The 23,759-nt window shown below is 48.7% G+C and overlaps 1 protein-coding gene across 20 annotated transcripts in view; it reads left to right on the plus strand.

The window, feature by feature from the left end:
- Nav2 (neuron navigator 2) overlaps positions 1-23,759 on the plus strand; it is a 658,517-nt gene that overhangs the window by 405,977 nt on the left and 228,781 nt on the right. For all 20 annotated transcript variants that reach the window (XR_015654269.1, XR_015654404.1, XR_015654363.1 and 17 more), the window contains 2 exons: positions 7,782-7,899; positions 18,125-18,177. Coding sequence is in view for 14 of the 20 variants with exons in the window: in XM_087609805.1 (XP_087465931.1) it covers positions 7,782-7,899; positions 18,125-18,177 (171 nt within the window). In the remaining 6 variants the exon portion in view is untranslated. The remainder of the gene's footprint in view (positions 1-7,781; positions 7,900-18,124; positions 18,178-23,759) is intronic.

Below are 23,759 nucleotides of genomic sequence, written 5' to 3' on the forward strand. Positions count from 1 at the left end.
TGCACGGTGCTCAGACAAAGGAAGGATGTTACCTGGATGGTATGACCAAAATCTTGGCTCAAAGTCAGACAGTAGCATCCTTTACAATGAACAGGGGAAGAAGCAGCTGCTGGTGCCAAATGACTGCTTTGCTCTGACCACCAGTCTCCGTGTTAGGATTTCCATCCAAGACAACACTTACCCTACTTTCCCAGGAGTGGCTCTCTTGGTACCCTGCCTTCTGTCTGCAGCTCCAGCCTGTATTTCTGGCCTGCTTTCTGTCCCTTCATTCTAGTTCTGCCAGTGTGGTGTGATTCCTCATTACAGAACAGCCTCACTGACTGAGGTCCAGACCCGGAGACGCTATTATCCCCCTTGATCAGCACAGTGCCAGCATCATCTGGTAATCAGGTCCTCCACTTCCACAAGGTGTCAAAAGACTCCCCTTTGGGTTTCCACTCCAACAACAGACAGACTGTTGTGGGGTGGGAGGCAGGCAAATTTGGCGCTCTGGAATTCTGCCAGGGTCTGAGGAAAGCCCCATTTGCTGCCTGGGCCTTCCCCCTCTCCTTCCCCCTCTCCTTCCCCCTCTCCTTCCCCCTCTTCTTCACCCTCTCCTTCCCACTCTCATTCCCCCTCTCCTTTCCCCTCTCCTTCCCCTCCTACTTTCTTTGACAGCAGCTTCTCTAGGGACATGGTCTGTGTAGCACAGAGGCTGTGGGTACAAGGAAATCAAAGTTAGGGACGCCTGCTTGGGCACTAGTTGTGGAACCCTCCTGAGACCTTTTGACCTTGAGGACTCGAAATCCAACTGAGGATTTTGTTCTTTCTTTCCCACTAAAACTGTGTTGTTGAAAATTCATTAGGTCCCCTCTTGGGGCCAAACAAGAATCATTATGTGTCTGCAAAGTATAGCAGTGACCCCCAAGTCCCCATAATTTGGGGAAACGAGAGCCTTGGAGGCATGCTTTTGGCTACCCAAAGTCTCTGCCTTTCACCCCGGCTTGAAAACTTGTTGCAGAGTTGCTGAATGGAAGGAGGAGGTCTCCAGTGAGTAGTCAAGGTCTGAAAGACCATGACGAAAGACCATGACCGAAAGCAATCTGGGGAGGAAAGGATTTATTTTGCTTAAGCTTCCTTATCACTGTTCACTGTTGAAGGAACTTAGGGTAGGAATTCAAAGAAGACAGAAACCCGGAGGCAGGAACTGATGCAGAGGCCATGGAGGGGTTCCACTTATTGGCTTGCTTCCCATGGCTTGCTCCCCATGGCCTGCTCCCCATGGCTTGCTCCCCATGGCTTTCTTACAGAACCCAGGACCAGCACCTCAGAGTGTCCCTATCCACATTGTGCTGAACCCTCCCACTTCAACCACTAATTGACGAAAGGCTCTGCAGGCGTGCCTGTCTACACAGCCAGACCCTACAGATGCGTTTTCTCAGTTGAGGTTCCCCTTCTCAGGTGACTCCAACTGTGTCAAGTTGACATAAAGAGTAGCCAGCCAGCAGTGTCCTCTGGAAGCCTGTGTTAATTTGTGGGGTTGACTGAAACATCAAGGAAAGGAGGTGCGAGTGAGTTTATGGCTACACTTACATGGCCTGCGGGGTCTGACTTTAAAAATAAACCTGAGTGGTTTTGTGTGGTTCCTATCTTCCAAAGTCAAGAGCTGGGAATGGGAGAGGAAGGGAAATTCCAAATTATCAGGGATCCATGTTAGATGGTCCTAATGATTATACTTGAGGGAAACAATTTCCCTGCTGTATTAGTCTGGGTCCTCTAGAGAAACGTAACTGATAGAATGAATCTATCAGTCTATCTATCTATGCATGCATACATACATAAATGGGATTTATTAGAGTAACTTGTATGATATGGTCCGACTATTCCAATGGCTGTCTCCCGATGGGAAGTCGAAGAGCTCAGTAGTCGTTCAGTCCATAAGGCTGGGTGTCTCAGCTGGTCTTCAGTGTACCCCAGGGCTCTAATGCCAGTGAAGGAATGAACTCGCCAGCAGATGAGGGCAAGCAGGCAAAGATCCAGCCCCTCCTCCTTCCATGTCCTCCATGACTGGGAGGTGTGACCCAGATCGAAGGTGGATCTTCTCACTTTAAAAGATCTGGATTTAGGGTGGACTTTCCACTTCAAGAGCTTCGATCGAGAAAAGTCCTTCACAGGTGTAACCAGTCACTTGGGCTTTAGTTAATTCCAGATGTAGTCAAGTTGACAAAACTAACCATTATTCCCACTCTCTCTTCTTTAAAAGACACTTTTTTTTCTTTTTTCTTTTTTTCGGAGCTGGGGACCAAAAAAAGACACTTTTTAAAAAAGTGTACCTGTGTGTTTTGTTGCATGTGTCCGTGGGCACCATTTGCATGCAGTACCTGCAGAGGCCAGAAGAGGGGGTTGGATTCCCTGGAAGTGGAGTTGAGTAGTAGATGGTTGTGGATGCTGGGAATTGAATGCCTCACAACTCTACCCCACCCTCTGGAAGAGCAGCCAGTGCTCTTAATCTCTAAACCATTGCTCTAGGCACCACCCCCACCTCTACCCCTGCCTCCACCCCCACCCCCACCCCCACCCCCATCTTTCCTTTGGTTTGAAATTTTGGGTGAAGACTCACCAAGAGCCCATATCCTTAGTTTTCGTGGGTCATAAGTCGCACTCTTTCTCATTCCACTCGGTTTGACCCAGCAGGCACCTAATGGCCTCCTGCCATGTGCCAGAAGCTGGTCCAGATATGGTGGTTGCTCACATCTGGTAGTGGGAACTTGAGGGTTGGATCCAGAAACTTAAGAGTGATTTCATGGAAGGGCAGGCCCTGGAGTTGCACCAGGGAGCCCCCAAGCAGGGCAAGCAGCAGCAGAGGAGAGACAGGGGAGCTGATGAGTTTTGCTGGGGTGGACGGCAGTGATTACTGCTAAGGGCTTGTGCGGTGCGGGCGTGTCACTGCCCCTGCTCTTTGGAGCCATAGACTGGCAAACTTTTCGGAAGAATCGGATTCAAATAGTTGAGGTCTTACGGGCCAAAGATTTCTGTCATAACGGTTCAGCGTTGCTTTAGTGTCATGAAAGCCAGAGACCATAAAAGGATGTGGCTGTGTCCCACAAACTTCCCTAACAGAAACAGGTGCCCAGCTGGCATTGGTTCGGGCCACAACTGGCCAGTACCGCCTTATAACATATTTGATATAGCCCCCGTTTTATGGATGATGAGATTGAGTGCGATGGACTGGGTGAGAATAGCCTATAGGGCGCATGTTTGAGCGCTTGGCCCCTAGTTAGGAAAACTAGTCTTGGGAAGGATTGAGAGATGTGGCCTTGGGGCTGGAGAGACGGCTCAGCGGTTAAGAGCACTGACTGCTCTTCCAGAGGCCCTGAGTTCAATTCCCAGCAACCACATGGTGGCTCACAACCATCTTCAGGGCATCCAATGCCCCCTTCTGGTGTGTCTGAAGACAGCAAAATATATAAACAAATACATTTTTGAGGTGGGGTGGCCTTGTTGGAGGAGGTGTGCCACCGGGGGTGGGCTTTGAGGTTTCAGAAGACCATGCTGTGCCCAGTCTCTCTGCCTCCGACCTGTGGATAGACATAAGCTCTCAGTTACTGGTCCTGTGTCAGAGCTGCCTGCCTACTGCCCTGCTCCTCACCATTACGGTCATGGACTCACCCTCTGTATTCAAGCCTCCAATTAAACGCTCGCTTCTATAAGTTGCCTTGGTTATGGTGTCTCTTCATAGCAATAGCAAAAGAACTTAGGCACCAAGGAATGAAAGACTATTCGAAATTAACTCGCTCCGAAGCAGAGACAACTTGGTCAGATTCCTAGGGTCTATGTTGTGCCTCTCCACATACACTGCCTCCCACCCTCTGAGGATTGAGGCCATTCTGGGAAGAGTATATGCATGTATATGTGCCTATATGTGTGCATGGATGGGTATACACTCCTGGAAAGAAGGTGGCTTAATCCTGGCTTCCAGCTGGAATGTATAGACAGCATGGCTACTTTAAAGTACAGTAGCCACTTAGGGGGGGACAAAAGCGGGTCACTGACCAGAGTCCTGACTGAGTTCTGCTCCTCACTCAGCTGAGTCCTTGGGCACTTGGCTTTACATTTCTGTATGTTACAGCCGTGTCCCCCCCTCCACCCCCCACATGGCTGGCAAACTGCCTCTGGGGTTTGAGAGATTCCTATGGGCACTGCCCTTCGTGGCTGGCAAGTGTGTAGGCCAGCTTTCCATCGCTATGACAAAACGCATGAGAAAAATCAACGTAGAAGGAGGATTTATCTTGGATCCAGTTCAAGGTTTCAGTTCTGGTAAATAAAAGAGAAGGAAGCCCAGAAAAGTCGGGCGACTTACTCAGTGGGTGATTTACCCAGCGGCATTCAGATGACAAGATGGAGCTAGGCCTGGGTCTTGATCTTTCTTTAAATTTTAATTCAGCATAACTAACTAGAGAAGTGGGCCTATAGGATGTCATGGGTGGGTGTGTGGAAAACCTAACACGTAGACTGGATTCAGAGAAGCAATGTTGAAGAATGTGTCAGGGAATCTAGAAAACTCGGTTTGGGCTCCCCTCCTGGCCCTGCCATTACTGGGGCATTGGACAAAGTGTTTATCCTTCTACACTTCTGTTTTCTCCGTTGACAAGTGACTACCTCGACGAGGAGGTCTGGATGAGTTCATACATTCAGCGTGGTCAGGGGAGGCTTCAAGTGCAGCAGGCCCTGTGTTGCCCTGGCTGATACTGGTTAAACCCCTGTTTCAGGTTGAAAATCTGCCGTCTTTTAATCCCAGCACTTGAGAAATAGAGGCAGGTGGATCTCTGTGAGTTCAAGGCAAGCCTGGTCTGCAGAGTGAGTTCCAGGACACCCAGGGCTATTTAGAGAAGTCCTGTCTCAAAGAATTAAAAAGAAAAAAAAAAAAGAACAACTTGCTGTCAAATGCTTTGGCTGACTCAGTATCGTCATAGCCAAGAAGCAACATGCTGGTTTCATCTCACAGATAAGACTCGTTCTGAGGTGGGTTTGGTGGCGCTCTGCTGTCCTCCAGCTACCCACTCACCCACCCTCAGAAGCTGTGGTGTGCTGTGGGCTGAGGTACCACTACCCTGAGGCTCATCACTGACTTAGACACACCCAGGTCTCTTCCTCGGCGCCTTCAGAACTGGGATTTGAACTCCGGTCTGCCTCCTTTCCTTTTAGTGTTCTTTTCATCACTCCCTCTGAGTAATTTCATTTATTAACTGCTTAAGTTTCAGTTTGCCTGTCTGAACCGCCACTATGGTATTTCGATCCCTTAGCTTTCTCTGAATTGATTGGATTGAATTATACGAATTAAAGAAGAGCTGAGAGGTGTTCGAGGACTGGCCTAGCATATGTGACACCCTGGTTTTGCTCCCCAGAACCACATAACACCCTGGATGGTGATGCACTGAGCTAGTAGAGGCAGGAGGATCAGAAGTTCAAGGTTATCCTTGGCTATGTAAACAGTTCGAGTCCAGCCTTAGCTATAAAAGATGTAACTCAAAACAAAACAAAAACGGAGAAGGTAAAAGAGTAAGTTACCTTTTTTTTTTTTTAACTAGCTCTCTGGTCTTGGGTAAATTGGCAGTCTGGGGAGGAGTTGAACATGGATATAAAATCCGGTACCCAGGCTGTTAAATAAAAGGTTCCCAAGAGCCTCTAGTCTGCATATGGGTCTTCATAATGGAAGTTAGGGTGTTTAGTGATGGGTAGAGGAAGAAATGGCCTCTCTCGACTCTGAACCTGAGTGTGAAGTCTTGTCACTTCTGGGGACCCTTCTTGTCACCCTCAGGGTTAGGCTGTTGGAGATGCTGCCTATCCACAAAGGTTGTATCCCGGTTTCCCCCAGTCCCCCCAACAAAGAAAGACCCCTTCAGGCAAAGGATAGAGGTCAGAGGCCAGGGCCAGTTGAAGTTCTGCTCTGTGATCTTTATGAATTCTTGGGCAAGCCCGCTGGTGGAGGGAAAAAGCATTAGAAGGTTTGGGTGTGAACTACTGCTTCTGACCAATAGTCATTCATGTCACTAAGAAAGGTGTGCCCATCCCCCACCCCACGTTCCCATACGAGCTCAGGAATAAACCCCTCTAAGTCAACAGGGAAATGTTTGAGGGGGGTCTTTTCTGGGCTTTGGTGAGTTTTCTTTGCTTCCCCACTTAGAGGAAAACAATCTTTTGCTCTAATGAGTCTGTGATTTAGAAGAGCAGGTGTGCTGAGCTCCCCAAGGAATCTGCTCCCCCACAGATCACCCGGCTTCTGCCTTCTGGGATGCTACGCACACTGATGTATTTAAAGATGTAGCGTGCTCCCCCGGGCACAGCAGCCACCTTCCTCTTCAGAGCAGCCTGTGGCTACTCCCTCACAAGACCAGTTCTACTGCTATCCAGACATTCGCCCTTAGGAGTGGTGGAGGCGATCTTTGAACCCTCTCCTGGGATTTCAGCTGTTCCCACTCCTCTACTTTGTGTATAAATCTGCCATGATTTTCCTGTGGCTCCCTGGGCCAAGGGAGATGCTAATGTATATAGTCTCTGGAAGGTTAATTGAAGGAGAGAGGCCAGTTTTGCGGCAAGGATGAGCCTTTTCAGAATGTAGTAGTTTTGAGGTCACCAGTACTCTCCAAGTAAGAAATAAATTCATCGGTTCCCCAAGCTACACCTTGGTACAATTATCCTTTTGTAGCTGGTCCTTTATAAAGTTTGACATTTCTCTCTAGGGAAAGAGGCCCTACGGCAGGTGTTAGAATTGGCTGGGCTTTATTGGTAGAATCTCTCTCTCTTTAAGACTTATTTATTTATTCTATGCGTACGATTGCTGTATTTGCGTGTGTGCCTGAGCGACAGAAGAGGCATAAGACAGAAGAGGGCATCAGATTCCATTATAGATGATTGCGAGCCTCCGTGAGGTTGCTGGGAATTGAACTCAGGACCTCTGGAAGAGCAGTCATTGTTCTTTTTTTTTTTTTTTAAGATTTATTCATTTTTATATATAAGTACACTGTAGCTGTCTTCAGACACACCAGTAGAGGGCATCGGATCTCTTTACAGATGGTTGTGAGCCACCATGTGGTTGCTGGGAATTGAACTCAGGACCTCTGGAAGAACAGTCATTGTTCTTAACCACTGAGCCATTCCACCAGCCCCCCATGTGTAGAATCTTGACATCGAGGACGGTGACTGGCTTTTAATTAACCAGTTAGATCTTCAGTGATGGCGAGGCCATTAGTCAGCTCTACCTCCACGTGTGTGATGGCAGCACTGTGTGTGTTTCCCTCTTGGCTGCTTTACAGGGGAGCCGGGCTCTTGAGATCTCTGCTCGCTCAATAGCTCTCCTCGCCTTAAATGGCCCATCCAGAGATGCCTATTGGGTGGTAAACTCCCCATACGTTTTTCTCCATAAAGTGAAAAGGCTGTGACGGGCGGGAGAGGCCTCACTTGTGTTCAGAGCTGCAGCGTGTCAAAGCCGTCTGGACAAACTATTAGTTCCTTGTCCCCCGCCTATTCAGGTCGCTGCGTGTTTTGACGCTCTCTTTAGCTTTTCTCTAGACCCTGACATAGCTTTCTCAATAGACAGGACCGTTACGGCTAGCTGAATGCCTAGCCAGCACAATGCACTGAATATTAATGGCTCTGGCAGCTCCGGAGTTCGCCCGATTGGGGATTGCGGGTGCCAGCAGGAACGTAACTGTAGCGCCCAAGCCTAGGTCCCAGCAGTTGCCTCTCACCCTGCAGTGGGCTCTGCCCAGATTCCTGAAGTTGCCTGTGTGCTTTCTTTGTAGATCTACACGGATTGGGCCAATCATTACCTCGCTAAATCCGGCCACAAACGCCTCATCAAGGACCTCCAGCAAGATGTGACCGACGGCGTGCTCCTGGCCCAGATCATCCAGGTCGTAGGTAAGTTTCTTCTTTCCCTTTGAGGACTGGCGGGTTACAGCAAAGGCATCCCGGAAAGGTCCAGTGGGCTGAGGAAATGCAAACCCCGATGTCTCTGCCCAACATGCTGACCGTTCTCTTGCTTTTCTTTTTGATTCTGATTGTGTGGAGCACAGCTTTAAAACCGTTTCCGTTTAAACTCGGCAGGGCTCAGTTGGTAGACTGCTTACCTGGAATGCAAGCCCCAGGTTCCATCCCCAGCACCGCATAAACCTAGTAGGGTGATTCACAGCATGGAGGCGGGATCAGATACTCCAGGCCATTCCTGTCTACATGGAAAGCTTAGGGCGAGCCTGTGCTCTCAAAAGAAGAAAAATCATGGCAGAGCTGCCTTGACCATCTCAGGGAAAAGAATACCCAGGGCCAGAGTGGGAAACAGGGGCTTTGAAAGGGACACTCTACCTGTGCCTTGCCTCCTGTCTGACTCTCTTTCCTTGACTCGCATGGTTCTTTTTGGAAGACTGGTCAAAGGAAAGGAAATACACAGGACTGTTTAATCCTGCCAACTCTCATTGGGGCTGAGGAAATCAAAGGCTCCAGAGATGGTTAGTGGTCTCTGGTTTTAATACCAGGGCAAAAGAGCTCGAGCAATTGGAATGTTCGTGCCTTAGACCTGAGCTGGGAGAAGCAGGCTTATCAGTGGGTGGGTGCTGGCCGTGGCACTGTCTGGGGCCTGCAGCCCTGTCTGAGAGTCAGAGCTCTGGAGATCTACTGGTGTACAGTATCCAGTTGACAGGCACCATTGTCAACCATAGCAGCTCCCTAGTGCCAGGGAAGGACAGGGCCCCGGCTCCTCTCCTTATTGTGCAAAAGGTGCTTTCCTCTCAGCTGTGAGAAGTAGGTGGATTTCAGAGACTAAGCTGTGCCAGCAGGGACCTCTGCAGGGAGATCCACAGAGCAGCGGGTCTAGGCTGGAAGTAGGGACGGACACCGACAGAGAAAAGAGGTCCCCCCCCCACTACCTCGGCATTTGTTTCTGAGGTTGATTTCTTCTTTCCCCTTCCTGCTTTGCTCCTGCCATAAAGGCAGCCATGTAAAACATGCCTTTATTGTCTCACAACTTACACACATCGCCTAGGTCAGGCTGTGATCATGCTCGGGGCCACATACTCATGCAGGGACTCCCTGGGAAAGGGTTGGCTTTCATGCCTACTTGAGTTACTGGTGGAACTCATTTCCTCGAAACCGGAGGACTCTGGGTGCTGAGTCTTGCCAGCTACCAGCTGGAGATCACCCTTACCTCCTAGCAGCTGCTCTGGTAGCTTCTTGCCATATAGGAATCTTGATCCTTCAGTCCCAGTGGGACGGACTCTCTTACATAATGTCAGAGTTACAGGTCCTGCCCGCACTCGGGGAGAGGATGGTACTGGGCGTGGATATTACCATGTGTCTCTTGGGAGGACACCTAAATCGTGCTGTACTACTTTTCTTCCGGTCCCTCCCCTTCCTTCTGTTCTCCAACACTGCACACACCATATTCTCTCTACGTTCCTCTGGCCCTAGGAAGTGGGTAGTAGATTTCCCATGCTGCCAATGGGGAAAGGGAGACTCGGCGAAGCGGAGGAGACTACTGAGACCTCTTACCTGGTGTAGCCCCTGCCTTCACTTTTGTTCCACGACCATGTACTAAGCACCTGGGTGCACCTCAGAAGCTCGCTGTAGGTGGAGAGGGGGCTAGGCTGGGTGCAGGTTTGAGGGCTGTGCTACTCCCTTGTCTGCACCTTTGTTGGAGTTCTGACCTGTGTCTGAGCTGGGCTTTGAGGTCCTGTCATCAGGCTTGTGGCTGGCACTGAGCCTCCTTTAAGCATACCTAGGGGTGCTGTGTGATTCTGCTGGGAGCCTTGCCTGGTTTCAGCTATCAGGAAGAGAGAAAATGGAGAATGGATAATACTGAGGAGTCGTTCTCTGCCTTGCTCCATGCCTCACGTGCTCCTACCTCACGCTGCTTCTGTTACCTCTGTTTCCTGCCCCCCTACCGTGTGTATACATACACATATTAGCATTGGGTGTGTATGTGAGTGCACATGTGTGTATACATACACATTTGTGGAGGCCAGAGGTTGATATAGGGTACTTTCCTTAATCACTCTCCACCTTGGTTTACTCTATTTGAAGATTTATTATATTAGTTTTGTGTGTGTGTGTGTGTGTGTATGTGCACATTTACACATGTGAACGAAATGCTCACTGAGGCCAGAAGAGGGCGCTGGAGTTGTAAGCAGTTGTAAGCCAGCTGAAATGGAACTGGGAACCAAACTCAGGTCTTCTGCAAGAATAGCAAGAATTCTTGACCACAGAGCCATGTCTCCTGCCTCATCCATCTCTATTTTTGAGACAGGGTCCTCTCATTGATTCCTGGCCAATGAGCTTCAGGGATCCACCTGTCTCTGCTCTCCCGTGCTGGGGCCGTGGGCCTACACGGCTGCACCTTGCTTTCTACATGGGTTCTGGAGATCTGAGCGCAGGTCCTTAGGTTTGCACAGCAAGTGCTTTACTGACGGAGCCCTCTCCCCAGCTGTTTTTCTGACTTGAAAGTGGGTCATCTACCCTTGTTTTCTTTATGGCTGCCTCATGAAAGGAAAGTTGGAGATCAAAATAAGAGTTATGTGAAGTTGATGTGCTCCAGGATAGCACTCAGTAGCAGCTGTCTGGAACAGTAGGCAAAGGGAGATGATGTCGAGTGTCAGAGCCGATTAATCATGCCTGCCACGGACTCAGAAGAGTACTGTCGGTTTGCTGAGCACAGCTACGAAAATGGGGGATAAGCTTTATCATGGCTCGGGGGCGTAGGATGCTTCCCTGAGTCTATTCAGATGAATGGCTCGTTCAGAACTAAACTGCTGCTCTGTGTTTCTGGAGGCTAAGGTCAGTAACTGTGGAGTTTCTCGAATGCTGAGGTTTACATGTGTTTTGGATTTCGGATTTGGGGGCTTTGATATATTTCCATATGCATGTGATATGTTGGGAATGTTTTTAAGCCCAAGCGAGCAATCTTAAGTTTCATAGGCGCTTTGTATATACATAGCTTGAAGATAGCTTTATTCGATGTTTTAGATAATTTTGGACGTGAAACAAAAGGCTAATCATGTGGAACGTTCTACATGCTGGCACATCAGGTGGATGCTCAGAAAGTTCCAGACTTTGGAGCAGTTTGGATTTCAGCTTCTCAGATGAAGGATGTTCACGATGTAACTGCAGACTTTGGGACACCTCTGGCTCCAGATGATCGTAGCTCTGTCTAGGGACTTCTCAGAGAAGATCAGGGGCTCGCACAATGGTGTTTCCCCGACAGCTCCGTGCCTGGGCACACTTCTGAGTTCTGTGCATGCATAGGGATCCAGAAGGTGGAAACTGGGCAGGAAGCACATTTCCCCTGGTGTTGCTGTGATAAAACGCTCGACAGAGTCTACTGAAAGGAGACAGAAGTTATTTTTGGCTTATAGTTGCAGAAAGATACAGTCCATCGTGTCAAGGAAGGTGTGGTGGAGGGAGCAGGAGGCTGGCTATTGTATCCACACTTGGAGAGAGAGGGAGAACAAAATGTGGTCTTGAACTATTATAAAGCTCAGGTCTCTCCCACCTACCCAGCTCCTCCAATAAGGCTCCACCTCCTAAAGTTTCTACAGCCTTGCCCAACAAATTACCAGCTATCGACCAAGGGCCCACACACATGAGGCTGTGGGGGAACTTTCTGTGTTTCATTTTGTATGTTGAGACAGGGTCTTCCTGTGTAGCACTAGTTGGTTTGGAACTCACTATGTAGACTAGGCTGCCATGAAACTCACCAAAATACCTCTGCCTTTCTCTCCAAGAGGCCATGATTAAAAGCGTGCCATCATAGGCTAGCATTTCAAATGTAAACCGCTCCACTATCCAGTGGTATTTCTCCCGACAGGAGAGGAGCACGACTTTCTGATCTCAGTGTGGATTCTTCCTCTTGAATTCTGAGTTCAATGGTCCCTTCTTTATGTACTCACTATGAGAAAATAGAGTGTATTTGTGTGTGGACATCCATGTGTGTATATATATACCTGCACGGGAGTTTTCTAGAATTAAGGGACTACTGAACACGCTTGCAATGTGCTGGGCACCAGTGGCTACCCTTGGGCTGGTGTGTTCCTATTCACGCTCTGCAGTCCAGCTCTTTCTGATACTTCTGGCTACCCAGGCACGGCTAGAGGCACTGCCATCATTCTGCCTACTGTGGTCTTGGGCTTTGCCTTCTCTAGATCTGAGTCTAAGTTGTTTGTTTTTTTTTTTTTTCTGGCTGATAACCCAGAATTTTGCCTGGATTCAGCACATACTGAGGTTCAAGAAAAGCTGAGAGGACTAGAGGAGGAATTCTACTCCCTGCAAGTGTGGTGTGCTAGAAGAGGTAACAACAGTGAGTAAGGGTCTCATACCATTCATGAAGGCTTTGTCCTCCAGGCTAAGTCATCCCACATTGGCCCTACTTCTACATACAACCACACTGGGGATTAAGTTTCCGCTTGTGGATTCGGTGATCTCAGGGATCCGTGGTTCACCTGTGGTCCTTCTTTCATTCAACAGAATCTCTCCTCAGTGTTTCTTAAGGACCAGTTCTGGCTGCCAGGGCTACAGAGAACAGTGAAATCTGGGGGTGTTGGAATGAACTGATGGCACAAGCAGATTATAACAGTGGAATAAAATATATTGGACTATACTGGTAATGAGTAGAATGTTCACAAATAAACACGGTGGTGAAGAGGGAGCTGGGCTGTACACAAGAAAGCTACTGCTGCTGCTGCTGCTGCTGCTGCTGCTGCTGCTGCTGCTGCTGCTGCTGATGATGATGATGATGATGATGATGACGATAAAGATGAGGATGATGGTGGTGGTGGTGGTTATGATGATGATGATGAAGATGGTGGTGGTGGTGATGATGATGATGAACACTGCTGCATCTTCCCGGTGAGGTCCACACTGAGGACCATATCTAGAGAAGACTTGGGGAGGGCAGGGCTAGGATCTCTCTGGTCCATAGCACCTAGGTTTTCTCTCGTGTGGAGCATGCAAACAGGATGTGTGCAAGAGGAACCCTCGCTATGGGGGTGGGGAGTTATCAGCTCACATCATGACCACATGATCCAGAACCCAGTCCCGGGGTAAAGGGCAGATGGGAGCCCTGGCCCTCTGAGATGGTACGCTGGAATTAACATGACCTTACTTCAGCTGTGTTTCGGTTTGGGATAGAACGCATGAAACCAGTCACAGACAGAAAGAAATCACAGACAAACAATAACTGTGGAGCATCCTGCTTAAAAAAAAAATAAAGAAAGAAGAAGAAAGAAAGAAATTGAAACAAAACCGCCCTGTGTTTCCCCAAAGCATCAGCACCTTAAAAGACGAAGCGGAAAACGATGCCAGGGTGGTGGAGGAGGCTGAGGAGGGACGACAAGAAATGGGCTGTGTGGTCTCTGCCTGCAGCCTCCGAAGGGGGATAAAATGCTCTCTCAGACATTTTTTGAGTTAGTTGACAAAATTGGAGCGCTGGCATTGTATCAACACTAAATTTTCTGAGTTTTGTAATTATACCGTGGAAGACGATATCCGTGTCCTTTAGCAAATCCGTAGTAAAGTACAAGCAGCTCAGGATGTCATCTGCATCGCTCACACTAACGTGATTCAAGCCAGGTGTGTGAGCACTCTCATGGAGTGCCAGCGAGGCCAGGGTGTGGAGACCGACTGAGCCCAGAAGCTCAGCCTAAGCCTAAGCCTAAGCACCAGCCTAAGCGGTGCAGCAAGACTCTTTCAAAAATAATAATGTGAAGTAAGATTCAGTGTGTGTATGTGTGTGTGTGTGTTCCTGATAAGGGGCAGATGGGAGGGAGCAAGAAAATGGACCTCAATTTAGAAGAGGGGAGAGGTAGCAAGAAGCAGACAGGAGTGTCAGGTGGTGGCAGTGCAGGCCTTTAATTCCAGCATTCAGGAGGCAGAGGCAGGCAGATCTCCATATTCCAGGCCAGCTTGATCTACAGAGGAGCCCTTGAGGAAAGGCCGAGGGTGGAGACACGGGGTCCATAGGGCAGCATCAAGCAGGAGCCCTGGGTACAGCATAAGGCATGTTGAGTGTCAGCCTGAGAACCAGACTTTTACTCAGTCTTCGTCTACCCCAGGCAACCCCCTACACACCCTACTTGGAATACCGGGCTGTCTATGACCCCTGCTTCCCCAGGTTGCCTTCTGTACAGTGGGTAGAAAGTGCTGCTGTTGGTGTTTTGATGGCAAAGGGCTTGGTTTCTGGGCTTAGACCCTTGCTGGTGTGAGCATCTTGAGTCTGTCTGTCACATGCCATGCCCGAGCACTGGGGATGGCCAGGAAATCTGTGAGATTTCCATGAGAAATGAGAGTTCAGAGGCTCAAAGGCTCTCATTCCTGTCTCAGATGCCCCATGACCCAGTACTTTGTCCCAAGTGGCTTCAGTCCTGGATCCCTGACTAAGGGTATGAAGGGATGAAGAAAGGACAGATGTGCAGAGAGAAGCAGCCTGGTTGGGGGTTTGCACTCTGATGGAGGACACCTAGTCCCACTGCTAACCCCAAACCTCAGCCTGTTTGTTGGATATAGCACAGGGGGAGGAGTTAACTCGCTGGGATAGACAGTGTCGATATGTGAACCATCTCAGGCTGTAGATATTCCAGAGAATCACAGTAGCCAATCGTTCATAAACACACTGGGAGGAAAGCTTTTCTATCCCTCTTGACCTTCCCTTGAGTGAGGCTTTGCTACTCCTCCACAGGAGGAATAACTCTCCTCCCCTTCTCCTCTTCCCTCCCCCTCCTCTCCACTCCTCTTCCCACCCCTCCCCTCCTCAACCCTCCCCTCCCCTCCCCAGCTCTCTTCTCCCCTCCCCAAACCTCCCCTCCTCTCCCTCCACTCCCTTCCTCTCCCTTCCTCCTGCCCCCCCCCCCCGCCCCGGCATTGGCGTCCCTTACATGGCTGTCTCCTCCAGACTGCTCACTCTGAGTTTCCTCTGCTCCCTCTATCCTGGAAGTTCAAGACAATATAAAGGACAATGCCCCTTCTGTCAATGACTTGCTGTTCTGTGGCTCTGTGTAAGCCATGTGACTCCTTCCATATTCCCTGGACTGTCAGTAGCCAGGGTGGTTAAGGCCACACGTTCACAGACTGTTAAGATGTACTGTGTGCTTTGAAAGGCACAGAGTTTGATGTCACTGTCATTACTAAAGGTAGACGGTGACACTTTCCAGTAAGTAACTTGTGTGCGGGTAAGTTAACTGCATTAGTGGATTTGAGAATGTCTTGAACACCCTAGGATAGATAATTTACTATAGGTTCTTAGAGGTGCTAATTTAATCATGGCCGAGCGGACAAATATTTATCGAATGCTTCTTTGATTATCTGATTTGTGACTCCAACCAGAGACACCACCTCTCCACCCCCCAGCCCCGCACACTCTAAGTTAATGTGTTTGGCTCTAAAGGTCCATCAGAACAACTGCTAAGTATTTATGACAACCATAGAAAGATTTGGGGATTTAAATAAAGAAGTACTTAAATTATATAAAAATAGAAACTATATGGCCCAAGACTTCACCGTGCTCTTTTAAGAATTCCAGTTTGGATTAGCCGTCCGACTTACATCTCGGTGTGGACTCTCCGAGTGCCGCTAAGTAGGCTACACCCTGTGGGTTTATTTTCGCCGTTCTGAGTGGCAGTATTAGGCCATAGGAGCTGTGATGTTTGAAATCACAGATGGCATGAGTGCATTCATGTGACAGACTGCCAGCGAGAATTAGAGGAGCCATCAGAGCAAAGTCTTTCATTTCAGTCTGGCAGGATCCTTCGCACTCCCAAGTGACTCTTGGGCATCCCAGCCCCCCATCCTGCTCTGCCGTGAGGAGCCAGCAGCATGGTTCCTGATCAGGACCCAGGGACGTAGACACTGATCGGGTGCACCTATCCGGACAGTGATTCACAACTCAGGCTGCTGCCGATGTGCAGTGAAGATCCCTTTGCTGATGATTCTCCAGGCCCACACACTGACTCCGACATCCGAGAGCCCGTGGTCAGCCTCTGAGCTTGTCGTAGTTCCCCACGTGTGAAGGACTGCCATCTGTTGGGGGTACTCGGCTATTTTCCTGTCTTCGGTGTGCCCATCTGTATTTACTAGCGAAAGGACAGCTGCCTCAAGATCGGCAGCAAAGGCTGGTTTCCTTGAGATGTTCCGAATACTTGTTTCTTCATTCCACTTGACAAATATTTATTGAATGACTACTATGCTAGGCACGGGCCTAGCTCTGGGGTCACGACAAGAAACAAGGCAGGTGGAAATCTCTGCTCTTGTGGGGTTTATATGACAGCAGTCTGTTCTGAATACTTGTATTTTCTTGTGAACTGAGGAAGAAATGTCATTCCACTCATTGGGCTGCCCGTCCTTCTCTCCCTTCCCCCACTCATAATTGAACCCATGGCCTTATACATGCTAAGTCCTCTACCACTAAGCTATATTCCCCAGCCAACTGAGTACTGTTAATCTCCTATTTTTGATATTCATTTGGTCTTAAGGCTTTCAGAAACTCCTTTCTCTGTGTCCCTGACATTAAGCAAGGCTGAAAATCTTCAACTTCATCTCTGAAGATCGAGAGTCCCCTAGTGGGTCACCACCCTGCACATCTAATCATTTTGGCATGCACGAATCAAGCAAATCTGTATTAACCAAACTGGCTCGGGGGGCCCCTAGCTTGCTTTCCGTCTTTGAGAGCCTCTCTCAAGATAGAACATAAGAGAAAACATAGATGTAATCTGAGCTGATGGAGGGCTAGCATTCTGAAGTCCTAAAAGACCTGGGTACTCTGATGCCGTTTTCCTTTCTAGATGGTTTTTAATGTCTTTCGTCTCTGTGCAAGTTATAGCCATTATAGTCATAATAGTCTGATGAGAAATTTGAGGGAGTAGGGGAAGAATTAGATTTTGCAGACAGTTTTGAGCTCTGGGACAATGTGAGATGTAACCTTGGCATGTCTGCCGGCTCTCAAAGCCTGTGTTGGGGAGTCGAGACCAGGGGTCATTCCATATGAATGCAATCAGTAGGATGAGGTCAGACCAGCACAAAGTGCTGGAGAGCAGAGACCCCAGTAACATAGGGGGCTTAGGAAACAGGAATAGGGGCTTATTCCTTAATACGAAAGCCTAGCCGAGTTTCCGAGCCTACCCCACATGCCATCCAGATCACAACTATATCAAGACTCTATCATCGGTAATGATATGGAAAGCACCCACTGTGCACCAGGCACTGTGACATTTTAGCAGTATCTTCGCCGTCACAGTTTCATCATTCCTCTTGAAGGAGGTGATGTCAGCTTCCTTATACAGAGGAGGAATCTATGGCCTAGAGAGGTCAAGTAGCATAGCATAGAGCTGATGCAAACAGGCAGCGTCCGTAGATTTCTCCTGCTGCTTCCACTGGTCCCCTCTCCACACATACCCCGGTTGTATTTTCCTAGGAATCCCTGCTTCCATGTGGTAAATGGTCTTCACCATAGGCAGCTGGATCTTCCCTCCTCATCAGTATTTGATCTCGTTCATTCAGTGTACCCCCTTTCTTTTACGTTTCCCACAGCAAGGTGCCACTTCAAGCATGTGTGCACCCTGATCTTGCATCTGCTACCTGGTCTTGGTCAAGGTATTTTGGGGTCTGACTCTCCATCTCCATATTTGCCTCCACCGCATGAAGTCAGGGCACCCAAGGGCAATACTAGTACCTCTGGTTACAGCCACTTTGAGCAATTTTCATTGGCTTCTGTCCCCACCTGCTGAGTCAGAAGTGGGCCAGTCCTCTCAGAACCACCCTGTCTTTGTAGAGAGGCTGCAGTTCAGTTTGTCTCTGTAGCCTGCCATGCAGTCGCGGCTCACTGTTTCCCAGGGCAGACATTGCCACCATGTCCCCGTCAAGGCGAGATGACTGTCAGTGCAGTTGTCTCTACTTGAAGTGATGATGACCTTGCCCCAGCTGTCCCTGGAGGAGGGCAGTCCGATGAGTAAGTCCCGAAGCTTGCTAGATGCGGCTCAGCATTTCACAGAGCCTTGCTCAGACGGACCCCAGTGTGGGCCTTAGGACTTGGCTGGACGCATGTGTCCGGCAGTCAGTCCTGAAACTGTCTTTCTGCTATTTGTTTTTTGCTAACTCGTGTCTCCTTTTACAGCAAATGACAAGATTGAAGACATCAATGGCTGTCCAAAGAACAGGTCGCAAATGGTAAGTAGGTCTGTGGGTAGTGTTTGTGTTAAGGTTAGCAGGCCATGGTCTCCGAAAGATCTGAGCAGCTTGAAAAACATTCACACCAGAAGCTGCTCCATGGGGCTACTGCCCCAACAGCCGTCCCCAAGTAGCTGTGCTTTCTGCTTCTGACACACTTGTTGGCATTCACTAAGAAATAGTTGAGACGTCTGCACGGTCAGGATGCAAAAATAAAAGTCTTTTTTGTTAAAAGAAAGTCCTATGGAATAGGTATAAACACATGCACACTTAGAACATGGACTCTATGGCCTCAAGATCTTCGCTCATTTCTGCCTGTGTGGGGGGCAGAGGCTCGGGTGGGAAGATGGGATCTCACAGATCGGGGTAGGACATGCAGTCTGGCCTGCAAAGGGGAGAAGAGGGACATAAGTTGGCACTGTGGTGGTGGTGGTTGGACTGTAGCTTCTTCTAAACTCTGCTCAGCAACCATGATGAGTGATATCCTGCTGAGCGTGTTGTATTTAAGCCTTTAAAATACAAAAGTTAATCTTTAAGTCTGTTCTTTAACTTGTGTTCCCAATTCCTTGGATTCATTTTGATCACTGTGTCGGGGTAGACGGGGCCTGTGTTGCCAGAGCCCTTAGTGCTTCACTCAGAAAGTACCAATTGTCAGAGTCGGGTAGGATGTCCAAAACCTGGACATGGATCTGCTTCAGAAATCTAAAGAAGGGCACAAAATACTTTTCCGTCCCCACGAGACTCCCCACCGTTTGACAGGTGCCACGGATTCCAGAGTGCCTGGCATTTCTTGAACTCTTTAATGTTCTGACTTGCTTGTATTCTGAAGAGTTGGACAGAGGTAGCCTTTTTAGACAGTTTTTTGAAACTCACGAAATCTATTTTTTTTTTTTTGGTTCTTTTTTTTTCGGAGCTGGGGACCGAACCCAGGGCCTTGCGCTTCCGAGGCAAGCGCTCTACCACTGAGCTAAATCCCCAACCCCACGAAATCTATTTTTATTATAAAGAGGTAAGTGTGTGTGTGCGTGTGTGTAAAGTCTCATTTTTCTCCTTTCCATCCTGAAAGAAGTTTCTTCTTCTCTTTGGTGAGCCCCCTAGAGGCCTTGCTCTTTTTGTTTGCTCCATAGACCAACCATTCCTTGTGTAGGAAAATCCCCAGCCAGGACTCTGAGAACTGCTCTGACCCTTGGGAAGGATTGGCTGCTATTTTTACTAGTGCTACTGCAGCTGTCTAGTGTATTAATAATTGAAAATTTTTGGACGATGGAAGACTTAATTTCAGTGCAAGCATTTTACATACGCAAGGCAATCTTTATGTGAAAGAGAGGCGTTCCTTCCTTCTCTCTAGGACAGATATCAGTGCATTTGTCCTAGCCTGGTGTCAATGCGTGTAGAGCTGACATTTGAAGGTAGGCAGCCTTCTGTTTTATTTGGTCCAAGTGTATGTTCTGCACTGTTTGCTGAAGATGCTGCTGGTTGTTATTAAAATCTACCCTCGAGCTTATGAAATGCTACCACCTCAGACTCTTTTGGGCAAGTTTATTTTTATCTGCAAATGTGTTTGCTATAAATACTATCGCAAGAGCAAAGCAAGGCAATCCTGTGGCTACCCCACAGCTTAGCTACGTTAGTACCGAGGAGGAGGAGGGCAGTGTGGGGGGTTTTCTTTTTTAGAACGGCAGTATAAAATCCTATAATTGCCTGTGATAATTGGTTCCAGTCTGGGATGGGGAGGCAGGCAGTCTTATGGCAAACCTAGCAGGGGAGGGTTCAGCAGAGATAACGTGAGTCTAAGGAGACGAGGAATGTCTGTGATGGCCATTCTATCCTGTGGGAGATGAGGCGAGGATGGTGTTCACCAAGGATATTGTACTGTAAGAGAGTGACAACTGCATGCGGCAGTGCCACCAGCTCTTATAGAAAGTGGGATGTTGCTTTGACCGACTGAATATGTGTGCCTATACACACGTGCATGCATGTATGTGCATGTAAACACCCACAGAGTGAAACAGTGTCTGTGCTCCAGTCAGAGTACAGTTCGAGAGAGTGCCGGCCAGCATCTATAGCCTCCTAAGAAGTTAATCTCCCTGTTGGGCTCCATTTAGGGTGATCAGTGATGACCCTTTGCTGCTGTTTGAAGGAGAGCATCGTTTTGGTAAAGGGAAGATAACACACGGTGAGATGAGACCCTGCAAAAGATATTCTACAGGGTGGGTGAGCAATTCTCCCAAAATCTAGAAAAGGAGTATCTACCAAGAGCCTTTAGTAATGCGACGGAAGGAAAGCGTCTGTTGCAAGCAAAGGGGCTGATTCACCAGCTGGCCGGTGAGCTCCACAGGAGGAACAAGCACTTAAAGCACGGCACCGTTTCCTCCACCCCCAGTGCCCTGCCCACTGGCTGGCCAGGAGCTCTAGTTTCTCCTTTAGCCACACCAGACCCCACTTGGAGTCCCACTCTCTTTTTAAAGCACAGAGAAGTAAGGACAGACACTGGAAAATGGGCTGGAATTCCAGGGGGAGTGCCATGGGGCATGAGAGACATGACATTGCATCCTATTGGCCTGCCAGTCAGCAAACAGTCACAGAATGTCTCCTGGTGCCAAGCCCTGAGCAAGGCGAGGTGAATAGCAAGCAGCAAGGAAGGCTCACTCCCCACAGGACAGTCAGGTACATGTGTGTGCAGGAGACCAGAGGAGAGGTAGAACGCTAGGACTCCAGAGCCCATCTTTCCCCAGAAAGACCATTTCTGAGGCACGGATCTTAGAAGGCTGCAGTTGAAGGAGGCCTCTTCTGGCTGCCCTGAAATGTTCGCCCTCACCCTCTTGTTCCCATGGTGAAAGGCAGGGCTTGGAAGAGCCCAAGGTATGGCAGAACTCATAGACATGGAGGAGTGTTTAGACCCGGGATAAGCCTGCTTCTTTTTCTATCCCCTAGATTGCTGCTTCTGGGGTCAGTCCCAGAGCAAAACTTTCTGAAGGAAAAGATCCAAGGCTGTCAGCTTTGATGGCAGTTCAGTCATGGGGTCTAGGAACAGCAAACCCTACCCAGCTGTAAAGGACTGTTGCTTTCTCCTGTCAGCATTAACATGTACCTGGATGGTGTTTGGTTCTAAGTCCTTCTGTGACGGGATAGTCAGTCCTTCTGATTGGCTGTGGTTGGTGTGGCACTGTCCTTTGCAGGTAGAAACCTAAGTGGCAGGTTGTTCAGTACTGTCCCCAAGACTCCAGTCTCATGCCCATTTTCTAGCATCCGTGACCCTCGGTGTCCAGCTCTTCAGAAAACAAACTTGATAGTGTTGATAAAAATGAGGGATTTACGTATCCAGAGCAAGCCTGACTTCGTCTTGTTCTTATGAAGTCTGTTTAGCCTATTTCTCTCTGACTTTGAATCTTTTAGGGTCAAATCCTTGGACCTAGAGCTCGAGAAGTATCGTTCCTCACCCCTCCCCATCCCCTACCCTCCTACCACAAACATATCCCACTGACCCTTTAGTAAGTTTGTGTGTGCGTCAAAGCTGGTAGAAATATTTTGTCTGTGTGATGTTGCCCTGGCAACCAAGGGGTCATCTCTTTGGTTTTCAAACGATTTTGTTCAGCAGAATTGAGTGTTAGTTTGGAAGGGAAAACATTGCTTGGAGCTCAGCCAGAGGGCGCTGAGCGGCCACTGGGTCTCTCCTTGTCGCCTAGAACTCAATGCCCCATGAGACCTCAAAGGCTTTGTTCCCTGTAGAGAGCCTTGGACTAGCCAGTGGCAGGCAGTGGTTTTCTCTTTTAATCATTATTTTAAGCAACTTGGCTTTCTGTCGTCCTTTACGGGAGACATAGAGCTGGGCCTCTTTAGAAAGGGGACTTAGACCTGCTATTCCCTTCAGCTAGGCCTCCATTCCAGCAGCCTACTGGTCTCTCTGGGAATCTTTTCTTTTCCTCTGTGACATCTAGACTGAAGCCTGCCTGGGTTTGCAAGCTCCTTGCTTCAGCTCTGAGGCCTGGAACTAATTGTTTAATCTTTGAAGCCTTGAGTTTCCTGTCCTATGAAGTGGGAATGATAATAACTCACATAAATTGTGTGTGTGTGTTTGTGTGTGTGTGTGTGTGTGTGTGTGTGTGTGTGTGTGTGTGTGTGTGTGTGTGTGAACTAATGAGGCAATGAAAACAGCAGTGATACTTTGTAGCTTGATTTTTGGCTACTTTGTGGGTTCTTCTTTCTTCTGCCTTCTCTACTCTTTTTCTTCCACCATTTCAACCCCCTAACACTGGGTAGGAGAGAGAAAAGGACAGAGGGGAAAGGGGCGGCTATCATTAGACTACCTCCTGCTGATTAGGGGTGTCAGATTCCTTGGAGCAAGTTTAAACTTTGCCATCAGGATATCTAATTTCTTCTTTTCGTCTCTTCGCACACAACCGACTACTTGACAAACCACAACCGGCAGCGCCTAACCACCATCCGGCCCATCGGCCCCTTCTATTGGGGCCCGAGCATTTATATAGCCTCTGGAAAGTTTCCAGAATCCCAACCGTCACACACTCGCATAGACTATCTGCAGCTGGCAACCCCACACCCCTGCTAGAGCACGAGGCAAATCATAGTCTCCTGCTGTGGGCAAACTGAAGCAGCCCCGTATCCTATACCTGGGATTAAAACAAAAACATATTCCCATAATATTTCTGTGTTTTAAAAAAAAAACCGGAAACCAGAATTCTAACTACAGTAGTCGATAATAATTAAAATGGCAAATACACTTAGGTGGACAGTGTTTGCTGCAGGTGCTGTTAGAGTGGTGGGTAAACACCCTTAGTCCACTCTTTACAGCCTTCAGGGGAACTTGTTCCCTCCTTCCCCTTGCATCATTGGTGGTTTCCATGGTGATGATGCTGATGCTGATGCTGATGCTGATGCCATCATTTAGTGGTTCATCTCTTTAAGGATGGAGAACACTTGAGAAATTAGAGGAAAACCGCCAATCTCTCCCTCTCTCAAATGGTAACATCCCAGGTTTTGCATACAGGTTAGCAGATTGTTGCTCCCAGCTGTTGTCCAGTGTCCCTTAGGGCTCCAGAAACCTCAGGCTAACCCAACACCCCTCCCTCTTCTCAGAGCATCCCCCTGCTCCTGACCCTGCCCTGTAGAAAATGCTAATAATATCCAGGTTCCCAAATCATAGTCTGCACTTGAGTACAGACAAGGGGATGGCAGGACTTTACAAACTTCCAAGGGAAAAAGCCCCCACCACGGTGGTCTGTGCAGAGCCTCCATTCACAAGTCGTAAGAGCTGAGCTTGCTGCTACCAGAGGAGTGGGCAGCTTAGGGCAGGCTTGCCCTGGCCAACCTTTCCCAGGGTCAGCACCTGGGGTGACACAGTGATGAAACCGAAAGAGGGGAAAGGCAGCACCAGGCCAAGGCAGCGGGTGCCTGCTCTGCCACTCCTCCTCCACTCTGACTGGATCAGGGCTTCTTTTTCCTTCCGCCCCTGAGGTTGCAACGCTCATGCATCTTGAGGTCACCAGCTGTATCCTGGGGTATATTGCTGAAGCTCTGAGAGCCATGTCCTGTTACCATCCCTGCTTCAAAGCCCTGCTCTGTGT

This window comes from Rattus norvegicus, chromosome 1 (assembly GCF_021556685.1).
Source record: "Rattus norvegicus strain SHRSP/BbbUtx chromosome 1, alternate assembly SHRSP_T2T, whole genome shotgun sequence".
Classification (NCBI taxonomy): Eukaryota; Metazoa; Chordata; class Mammalia; order Rodentia; family Muridae; genus Rattus; species Rattus norvegicus.